Source organism: Hippocampus comes, unplaced genomic scaffold (assembly GCF_001891065.2).
Source record: "Hippocampus comes isolate QL1 unplaced genomic scaffold, H_comes_QL1_v1.1 scaffold78, whole genome shotgun sequence".
Taxonomy (NCBI): domain Eukaryota; kingdom Metazoa; phylum Chordata; class Actinopteri; order Syngnathiformes; family Syngnathidae; genus Hippocampus; species Hippocampus comes.
The window spans coordinates 287,051-297,988 of record NW_017805798.1 but is presented as its reverse complement, the minus strand read 5'-3'; the positions used below and the strand labels follow the sequence as shown (position 1 = coordinate 297,988).

Below are 10,938 nucleotides of genomic sequence, written 5' to 3'. Positions count from 1 at the left end.
GGAGGAAAAGAAAAATGCTGAGTCACGTCATTGAACTTGTGGATATCGCCTTCGTTTCCTTGAAGACAAAGAACCAAAAGAAAAAATTAAATTGTCTGAAATCGATGCACAGTGGATCTCCGGCAGATGGGGGCCCAAGGAAAGGTGCAAACATTTCTGTCATGATTCTGTTTGTGACCAACAGGTGGCACTGTAGGGCGCTCCCTGCAGCTGCACACCTGTTGGTCGTGATATAATTATTGCTTTAAAAGGACTCCCGGCACGACCACTCGGTGTTTGTTTGTCCTGTCGTGTTTGTTTCTGTCATGGTTCTGTTCTAGTTTTTTTGCTTCAGTCATGGTTTTGGTTTGGTACTTTGGATTCCTTGTGTTCTTAGAACTTTGTTTGTTTAGGATTTCGTTTTCTCTGTGTTTTTATCACTACAACTGCGTTCGAAGTAAGACTCAGCTCGGAATTGTATTTCTCTAGCGTCACTTGGCAACAGAAAGTCATCTCAAGGCACGTTTCAGCAAGCACTATCGTTGAACTGACTTGGTCGACTAGTCGGCGCGTCGACGCCGCAGTGACGCTTGGAGCTTGTCGTCGATTGATGTCCAAGTTGGGGCTCTGCAGTTTGTCGGGAAAGCATGATGTCATTGGCAGAAAGTGGAGCATAACGCAATCAGGAATGATTTGATGGCAGCCTCCCATTTTGGATGCAGCGTGAACGGGAAAGTAATTAGGCGCGCTACATGGGACAAACGAGCCAGTTGTATTTGAGGAAAGGATATGTTTTCAAGCTAAAGTGCCCGAATGAACTCATTCATCACGTTTGTCACATTCGCGTATTGCTAGCTGTCAGCTATGCGTGTGTGTTTGTGCGCGCGCGCGCTTCATTAAATTAGATCGGTGTTAAATTATGATGTATGGAATAATTCATCCTTAATTTCCTCCTCGGGAGCTGAAAAAAGCGTATCTCCCCATCAATCTTAATTGTACAGTTTTATGCGATAGCCAACATGAAGCTGAGTTCAATGTAGTTTGCACGGGAATGATACTTTGAATGGTGTCGTTTGTCGTTGAATTGATCTCAGAATGACGTCAAATGGGAAATGGCGGAGTATGTGCAGTTTGGAACAACCTGTTGTTTGTAGCAGAGGAAAATGTGAAGCGGTGTGGTTTTCAGTGGAATAAAACTCGGGATGTTGTAGTATGCAGGGGAATATACTGCAACTTGAAATGGTGTCATTTGTCACAGTGTATTTATGAATCATGTCTTTTGCAGTTGACTGAAACTTGTATGATAGAATGATCCAGTCATGAGAAGAATAAAACTTAGAATGATCTACTGTAGTTCGCAGGAGACTTGAATTTGTCATCGTTTAGTGTGTAGGGGGTATGCTGCTCAGATGTACTGTATGTATCGATGTGCATGTAGTTTGTATGGAACTTAGAAGAACATAGTTTGCATGGGGCGGGGGGAGTTCAGAATGATGTGATTTGAAGCAGGATAAAACTTAAATGATGTAGCAGTACTGTCGTTTTTAATGGGGTCAAACTTGGCAAGGCCCGAAAACGAAGAACGTTCTAGTTTGCCGGAGACTACAATTTGTTATCATGTAGTTTGCAGGGGAGCGGCGCTCTGAATGATGTACTTTGCAGGAGAATGCTACTCACTTACTGTACTAACTAGGTGACTTACTACATCGTCGCATACTTTTTCAGGAGGACGTAGCTTAGGATAATACAGTTTGTCTGGGAATTCCTCTGAGAACGATGTCATTTGTCAATAAATCACGTAGCCTGCCTGCAGTGGGATCAAATCAGGAATTGTGCGCATGTGTGCCTTTGTGTGTTTGTATATTTTTGTGCGTTTGTGAGTGGAGGTTAAATTTGCGAATGCGTGTTTGTGTGCGTGGAAGTGTGTAGTGGGGCGGGGGCCTCTTTCTGCGGGTGCGTGTATATGTGTGTATGTTCCGATGTTACGAGGGCCTTTGTGAACGGACGCGGCGGTAGAAAGCATCGAGGCGTGGCAGCACGACATGAGGTGACAGATGACGCGTCGCAACTGCAGGTGACCTTTGCATGTGCATGCGTGTCTCGGGAACTCTCGGGAATAGAGAGCACGGTGGCCCTCAAGTGCCGCACGTTCCGTTTCCCCCCGCAATCCAAATCTTAGTTTGCCCCTTGGATGGGGTTGAATGATGTTTTTAATCATTAAAAAATACTGACATACATGCACAGATAGGTAAGTATACTGTACATGTGTTGTAGAAAATGAAAAGCAAGAAGCACGAGACAGCCGCGATCCCTGGGGGCCTCAAATCCAATTTGTGGTCGAGCTTTTATGGCCCCAGTGATGCGACCGAGGTTTTTTTTTCCAACCCTGAGCGAGGAGACAATGAAGTGAAACATGATCACAAGGTTAACACGTACACACGCGGCCGCTCCAGAGCCTCCTGCATCTCCGATGCGTGCTCTCCAAGTTTTTTTTTTTTCCTTTATGACAGAGGAAGGATGAATTACAGGGCAGCAAAATGGCTGCCGCCGAGTGGTAGAAGGTCAGCGGCGGCGTGATGAATGCCATGGCGTCATTTGGGGACTTTTGAAGGCTGTTGAGGACGCAATAGTTTGTCATTTTGCCAATGAGGTCGTGTTTATGCCTTTGTGTTCGAGTCGTTGTTTGTCGTGAATTTTTGTCATGTTTTTGTTTTGACAAATAGTTCTCTTTAATATTGTACTCAATTAAAAAAAAGCCATAACAATAGTCACATAGAATGTAAAGAATGAAACAGTTTGTGCATTGTGAGTTCATGTTTTAATTCAGGGGATATTGTGCTGCTCCTTGTGGTGTGTAGGTCTCGGCCACTGGAGGGCAGTTTAAAACAGACACATGGATGTACTGTACATGAAGAAGACATTCACACCAGCTCAGTCAGATCCACTAATATTAGTCTTGTTCACAGAGAAAAACAAGAAACTCCTGCATTGTCACAGTTCGGCGTGACAACGCATTTTGTTTAAGGCTAATACAGTTTGTCTGGGAATTATTCACAGTAAGCCCATTTTATGTGCATTTGTACATTTAATTATTTTCCAAATATCTTGATTCATTATTACATATACCGAATAATCCATCTTAAATAATGAACAAAACACCTCACACAAATACCACTAAACGTTTCCCATCGGCAGTGCGAAATGCTTGAGACGTCAAATGCAAGAAGAAGAATAAGGCGGATCCAATTGAAGGTTGCAATAAGCCAAATCGGACGGAGGGGGCAGCAATGCGCCCTAAGCTTCGACTAGTGTGAAAAGGAAGAAGGAAAAAGGGCGGAAGTTGACCACACTTCCTCGGGGCTCTGCGGTTTGTTTGTGTGACTACCTGCCAAGGTGAAACCGTCGACGAAGCGTCAGAATGTTGAAAGATTTGGTGAGGGAGCGCCTAATCGCGGCCGCTGACGAAATCTTCGGCCTGTTTGAAAGCACCATCGCGTCGTACGAGGAGCAACTAGCTCGAGCGAGAGACGAGACCGATCGACACCGACGGCAGCGAAAGCATAATTGTGAAACTCAAACGCCGCTGCACGGTCAAGGTTTGCTCGCGTGCACCAAACCCCCCATTTCTTTAAAACACAATTACGGGTGGTCCGTTGGGACGCGTCGATTTAACATTGTGTCAAACACGGGAGCTTAACTAAACCGGCATTACAGCCTGTGAGGCGGGGGGTCCAAGTCCGGTCCTTCAGATCCGATAGCCTCTTTTAGATTTCGCCCTCCTCCAACACACTTGATTCAAATGATCAGGAGCGTTATCAGGCTTATCGGAGCTTGTTGATGAATTGATCATTTTAAACAAGTATGTTGGAAAAGGGAGCTATCTGGAACAGGCTGGACCGGGGCTCTCAAGGACCAGACTTGGGCAGTCCTGCTGTAGAACAAATGAGGAGTAGAACACTTACTTCTATGAAAGGACTGCAAAATCCTTTTCTGTCAATCAAAGTGTTTTGGTGAATATGTTTGTGTGGTGCAGAGGTCTGGCAGCTCATTGATCCTCCCCCTCGGCTGCACTGGCGGAGCTTCAGTGTTAAGCAGGAGGATCTGCAGCCCCTGCGGGCCAAAGACGACGACGAAGACGAGGATCCGCAGCGCCCCCCCTATGCCGATGAGGTCAAGGACAATTTACAGTCTTCCTTCGGCAAAGAGGAAGAAGAGGAGGAGACTGACGTCTGTGTGCCATCACTGGCCGTCATCTCCGTCAAGAGTGAAGACGACGAAGAAGAGGCGCCCAAACCGTCGCAGCGCATGAGCAATGAGCATCGCGGAGGCCCGCCGACGCCGCACGGCGGCCACAACAGCGACGGTTTGAGGAATGGCGCCGACAATCTGGGCGACGCCGACCTCCCGCAAAGCTCCGAAAGGGAGACGGGCAAAGAGCGCTTCAGCTGCTCGTTTTGTGGCAAAGGCTACGCGTATCGCTGCAAGTTGGCTCTGCACATGAAAGTACACACGGGAGAGAAACCTTTCACCTGCTCTGTCTGTGCCAAACGCTTCAGCCAAAAGGTCAACATGCTGTCGCACATGAGGACCCACACGGGGGAAAAACCCTTCAGTTGCTCAGTCTGCGGCAAAACCTTTGCCCACAAGCCAAATATGGTGGCCCATGCCAAAACGCACACGGGGGAAAAACCCTTCGCTTGCTCAGTGTGTGGCAAAACCTTCTTCCAAAAGTCCAACATGTTGACGCACCTGAAAACACATGGTGGCGATCGAGCCTTAGCCTGCCCCGTTTGCGGCAAGAGTTGTTCCCATCGGGGCGACCTGACCGCCCACATGAGGACGCATGACGCAGACAAATCGTTTGCGTGCTCCGTTTGCACCAAAAGATTCTCCCGCAAGATCAACCTGATGACGCACAAGAGAACGCACACGGGAGAGAAGCCCTTTGGCTGCACCGTGTGCACCAAGAAGTTCACCCAAAAGACGCACGCGAACACGCACATGAGAACTCACACGGGAGAAAAACCCTTTGCGTGCTCACTGTGCGGCAGAGCCTACGCTTATCAGAACAGTTTGGACGCGCACATGCAGACGCACAAGGACGAAAAAAGCTTCAGCTGCCCCGTGTGCGACAAAGTTTTCTCCTGCAAGACGTTCCTGGTCGCACACACGAGAACGCATACGGGCGTGAAGCCCTTCGTCTGAGAACGCACACGGATGGGAAAAGCCTGGTCTGCACATTTGGAGGTTAAATAAAAGGCAAATAAAGGAAAGAAACAAAATGTGTTTTCTTTTTCAGTTGCTGACATTAATTGGACGCATCTTGCTTTCATTGTGGAAATGTTTATCAAAACAAACAAATCTGTCACTGCAACACAAGAGCGTTCCGTTTGCACTTCAATCTTGGTAGACATCCCGTACCAGCTTGAAACACGATCTTGTTATGGGTTATCAACTTCAGAGCTACCGGATCTGCATTGAAATGAAAGTCAACCGATTGACCTCGCACGGCCAGAACTCCACTTAACAGAATGGCATTTTATATACTTTTCGAAAATAAAAACACTTTTTTTGTTTCTTTACTTTATTTGCCTTTTATTTAACCTACAAATGTGTCAGATCGTTTTGCCTGACCCTGTACAAAATAAGTTTTGGAGATGAATGTTTGTTTGAATGTCATCATCCAAAGTCAGCAAAAATCCTCGCTTCCCAAACGTTTATTCAATCTTGTTAAAAGAAAAAGGTGATGGAACAGATTGGTCAACATGACCCTGTCCCAACTTTTGGCAAATATGTTGCAACCATAAAATTCGAGGTGAATGAATATTTGCTAAAAACGATCGAGTTTATCAGTTCGAACATCAAACCGTTTGTCGATACAGTACAGTGCATTCAATTAAATATATGTTGAAGATGATTTGCAATTCATTGTATTATGTTTTTATTCATAGTTAACAACATCGGAATTGGGTTTGTAAATCTCTCTCTGTCTCTCTCTCTCTTATATGGCGAGACACGTCATGTGTTTTTTATTTTCTTTTTCTTTGAATTCGTAGCTGCTTTTCCTTCTTGTTGTCTTCGATACCGCCACAAGTTGGCGGCCGCGTGGTGTCACGGCGGCTTCAGTTGCCCTCAAAGCACCGCCGAAGAAGAAAAAGCCGGAAACGGAGAGCAAAACAAAGCGCGGGCGACATCAACAGAACACATTGAGAAAAAAAATGTCCCTAAAACAAATTTGCCGAGCGACAGATGAGCGCAAAGCCGATTCCTCCACTCGACGTGTCCGAGGTTTGTTCACTCGCATTCTAATTCCGTCCTTCGAACGCTTTAATTGCTTTCTTTCCCTCCTTCGTTCGTTGGCTGAGCGACGCCAATTAGTGTGCCAAGCTAGATTGACAACAGTCAACACTGTGAATTCCTAGGACTGTCGTCGAAGTGATCATTTGAGAATGTCAATCGTTTCTGAGATTAATAATAACAAAATGTCACGAAGCGCTGTTTATTTGTTTCCTAATTACTGTTGAGAAGGCATGAACGTGATCACGTGAACGTGTCTTTATTTATAGAGCACTTTCGCAGCAGCTGCAACTGTATCAAAGCGCTTTACATAACATTTAACATAGTGTTTTCACATAAATGAATATCATAATAGAACTAAATAATATAAATGAATAAAGTGATTTTAGGAGCAAATTTTGTTATTTCAGAGGTGCGCATCAAACCGGTGGCCCTTCGCATTTATTAGCACCCAAGAAGAAGGACTCTGATTCAAAACGGTGGGTGACTCATGCGCCAGTGATTTAAACATTAGAGGAAAAAAGGGACAGAAAAAAGACACCTAGCGAGAATTTTGTTTTCATTACTGTTGGGTCAGAAAGTACAGAATCTGCGAGTTCAATAGACAGGCGATGACAAAATCACGGTCAAAAAGATTATCGTATTATAAAAATACATACTGTAATAAAGAGCACATAGATCCAAGGGTTGTCAAATGGTCCTATTTGGCCAATATTATGAGCAAATGAATCTTTCAAATGTGTATTTGTGTTTACAAGTAGATAGTCAATGAAGCCCAACGATATTTGTTCAAGGCAAAAGTAAAGATGTGGCAGTTTCCTATGACAACAAGTTCCTGCTACTAACTTCGGCACTTTCTTGCATCCCGCAGACGTCCAGTGGCCGATTGGCGGCCGAGTAGCGCTCACGCCTCCTCCTGTCAAGGTTGAAGGGAAGGAGCTCGACACGGTGGCGGCAAAGAGCGAAGGTGGCCCGCCCGAAGTGGTGGCAGGTGAGCTCTCAGCGCCGCCGTCAGATGGCGGAAGCACGCGAGCAGATTGCCACAAAGCGTCCGAACGCTCCCGAAAGCGCGGCGGGCGTGGCGCCGCCGGGTGCGCGCGCTTCGCCTGCGCGCTGTGCGGCCAGAGCTACGCATACAAGTGTAATTTGACTCTCCACATGAAAAGGCACACGGGAGAAAAACCCTTCAGTTGCTCCGTGTGCGGCCAAGGATTTATCCAGAAGGTGTCGCTGATGGCGCACGCTGCGGCGCACACCGGGGAAAAACCTTTCTCCTGCTCCGTCTGCGGCAAAAGCTACTCGTATAAGAATAACTTGAAGGCGCACATGCGCGAGCATGGGCAAAAGCCCTTCGTCTGCTCGCTGTGCGGCAAACGATTCACGCAAAAGGTCAACATGGAATCGCACGCGCGGATCCACACCGGAGAGAAACCTTTTGCCTGCTCGTTTTGCGGCAAGCGCTTCACCCACAAGCCCAACATGGTGGCCCACTCTAGGATCCATGCTGGAGAGAAGCCCTTCACGTGCTCGCTGTGCGGCCAAGGTTTCGCTCAAAAGGTGGCGCTGACGGCTCATGTGCAAGCGCACACGGGCCAGAAAGGCTTCGTCTGCGCCGTTTGCGGAAAAACCTTCTACAAGCAAGCCAGCTTGGTGTCGCACACGAGAACGCACACGGGCGAAAAGCCTTTTGCCTGCTCGCTGTGTGGCCAGAGTTTTGCCCAGAAGGTCACGCTGGTGGCGCACATGCGCACGCACACGGGAGAGAAACCCTTTGCGTGTTCCTTTTGCCACAAAGCCTTCTCTCAAAAATCACACATGGTGGCCCACGTGAGAATCCACACGGGAGAAAAACCCTTCAGCTGCTCCATCTGCGGCCAAGGCTTTGCTCAAAAGGTCTCGTTGACCGGACACAAGCGAGTCCACGCAGGGGACAAACCCTTTGCTTGTACCTTTTGTGCAAAGCGCTTCTCCTACAGGTGCAGTTTGACTGCGCACATGCATACGCACGCACAGCAGGGAGATTAACACGAGGCGGAGGGAGGCACAACCATTCATTGACAACTCGTCAACGAGCAAGTCCATCGGCATCGGATTCAAGACCGGACGAAGGGGCTCCCTGAGCCGAAGTCCAACTGCATTGGCCTCACTGGTTTCTCTCCAAGTGTCTTGCCTTCAAGTCTTGAAAAATGCCAGCATGTTGTTTGGCCCAGCGCAACATTTACCACTGGTTTCTCTCCAAGTGTCTTGCCTTCAAGTCTTGTAAAATGCCAGCATGTTGTTTGGCCCAGCTTGCAACATTTACCGGCATTTGGAGAAGAGTCGCATGGAGAGCTGGAGGACGCCGTCTCGCTGAACGTCAGCGCACGCCTTGGCCATTTGTGCCACTCACTCATCGAACAAGCTATATTGAAGATATTTCATGTTTTTGCAAGTAATGCAATCGGAATCCTGTTTATTGCTTTATCCTGTTTATTGTTTATTACTGAAATAAAAAGAAAGCATTGCTGCTGCTGATCAAAGACGAAAACGCTCTGGTGACCAGTGGGGTCGGGAATGGGTGAATAACCGATGAAGTCTTTCTCTGACTCGCCAGTACCGTCGCAAGATGGCGACAGAGAAGATTTTCTTCGACGAGACGATTCCGTTCCAACTACCATAGAAGAAGAAAAGGGCGGAAGTTAGCCTCGCTTAAAATCTAAGACGACGTCAACAAAAGCGACGGAGAGAACCCCACAAACATGTTGAAAAATGTGGTTCGGGAGCGCCTGAACGAGGCCGCCGATGAAATCTGCGGCCTGTTTGAAAGCAGCCTGGCGTCGTACGAGGAGCAACTTTGTCGCGCGAGAGAAGAGAACCAGAGGCAACGACGACAACTGGAAGCTGCCGCCCGAGATCACCCGATTCTGTGGAGCATGCCAGGTGTGTCGGACTTGAAACGAATTTTATTTGCGTTTCCTGAGGCGAGCGGGTCGGTGGGCAATTGTGACGAGGGGTGTTGTCAGCGGCTTACTTATGCAGTACGCCCGCGTGTCACCCCTCAAGGCGGCTGGATAAACGGAGGAAAAATCTGCGTGACACGCCTCTTGCTTTATTAGAATTTTGTAGAAAAAGGGGTAAAGTATCTTAACACACACAGCATATATAGTGGACACACCGGAAGTTGGAACGGTTCCTTCAAAGTAAAACAGGAAATAATTGAGAGCATATATGTCTGTTCACAACACCCCTCACCCCCCCACACACACACACACCTTACCTCCGACGTAATCAGATGCACGTATTTTTCCAATAAAAAAATAGATTAATGCATATGTTTAAGCGCCATCCTGCACAGAGAGAGCGAGGGCATATAATTGAGAGCATATATGTCTGTTCACAACACCCCCCACCCACACCTTACCTCCGATGTAATTAGATGCACGTATTTTTCCAATAAAAAATAGATTAATGCGCATGTTTAAGCGCCATCCTGCACAGAGAGAGTGAGGGCATATACTTAGAGAAATGTCTGTTCCCCCCCCCTCCCCTCCCCACATACGTTTGTTTACTTTTGGCCTGCCAAAATAAGTGGACTGGTCACTGTTATGTCATGGTTCAAAATTGTTGATAATTCATTTTATAATCAACGTCATCATCCATGTTTTTAAGCTTTGTGCTCCCACAAAACTAAAAATGAACACACTCCTTTTAAATTTGAATAAATATTTATTTTTTCTTGACTGCCCTACCACTATCATTGAACTCTATTTTTAGTTTGCAATTAGACATGCCATAAACACTAAAAGCTATAGTAAAAGCGTATGTGGGCTGCTGCGATATGCTGCAAACTACGTCTCATGCCGCCAGTCAATGTGTAGTGTCCTCCCCAAAAGATGGTTTGTGGCAGCCCTAATCTCTTCTGGTTCACTTCATTTGTGCCACTCTTGTCGCACAGGCGTCCAGCAGATGATTGGGCCTCCACGACAATTTCGCAGGAGCGTGTTGAGAAGCAAGACGATTTGCATCCCGTCGTCCCTGTCAAGGAGGAAGAGGAGGAAGCCGACGTCAGCGAGTCGCCACCGACCGTCACGCTCATCATCGACCAGAGCCAAGACGGCCGAGAGCGAGCGGACGAAACGTCGTGGCTCAATGGTCCTGGAGGCACCGACGCACCGCCACGTAGCCAAACTGCGGGAGAACCTCGGCGGAGCGACGCGGACCGGCCGGGAGACAGCGAAGGCTCAGAGAAGGAGCCGGCGCGCAGGAGATGTCACGCGGCCGTCAAACCTTTTAGCTGCCCAGTTTGCGCAAAAACATTTATCCGAAAGGATTATGTGATCACGCACATGTGGACGCACACGGGAGAAAAGTGCTGCACTTGCTCGGTTTGCGCTAAAACTTTCACTTGTCAGCACAATTTGAACATCCATATGAGAACGCACACGGGAGAAAAGCCCTACGCTTGTCGGGTGTGCGGCGCTAAGTTCCGCCACAGGGTGTCTTTAATCGCGCACACGGGGACGCACACGGGGGAAAAACCTTTCGCCTGCTCCGTTTGCGGTCAAAAGTATTCGTACAAGTTCACGTTGACGGAGCACATGCGGACGCACACCGGCGAGAAACCCTACAGTTGTGCCGAGTGCGGCCAGAGATTCTCTCGAAAAGAACACTGAAGAAGCCACA

The 10,938-nt window shown here is 47.6% G+C and overlaps 2 protein-coding genes across 2 annotated transcripts in view; both read left to right on the top strand.

The window, feature by feature from the left end:
• The first annotated feature begins 3,290 nt into the window (after nt 1-3,290).
• On the top strand, nt 3,291-8,466 carry LOC109525142 (zinc finger protein 84-like). Its single transcript, XM_019885432.1, has 4 exons — nt 3,291-3,575; nt 4,013-5,178; nt 6,036-6,267; nt 7,148-8,466. The coding sequence occupies exons 1-4, from the start codon at nt 3,398-3,400 to the stop codon at nt 8,299-8,301; spliced, it is 2,730 nt and encodes a 909-aa protein (XP_019740991.1). The 5' UTR covers nt 3,291-3,397; the 3' UTR covers nt 8,302-8,466.
• Nucleotides 8,467-8,741: 275 nt separating this feature from the next.
• LOC109525303 (oocyte zinc finger protein XlCOF6.1-like) overlaps nt 8,742-10,938 on the top strand; it is a 5,134-nt gene continuing 2,937 nt past the window's right edge. The window contains exon 1 of the mRNA XM_019885722.1: nt 8,742-9,195. Coding sequence (XP_019741281.1) covers nt 9,015-9,195 — 181 coding nt within the window. The 5' untranslated portion in view covers nt 8,742-9,014. The remainder of the gene's footprint in view (nt 9,196-10,938) is intronic.

Coding starts and splice junctions, on each gene's coding strand:
- LOC109525142 (XM_019885432.1), top strand. CDS start 3,398: ATGTTGAAAGATTTGGTGAGGGAGCGCCTAATCGCGGCCGCTGACGAA. Junction 3,576..4,012: donor AACGCCGCTGCACGGTCAAG/GTTTGCTCGCGT, acceptor TGTGTGGTGCAG/AGGTCTGGCAGCTCATTGAT. Junction 5,179..6,035: donor ATACGGGCGTGAAGCCCTTC/GTCTGAGAACGC, acceptor TTGAATTCGTAG/CTGCTTTTCCTTCTTGTTGT.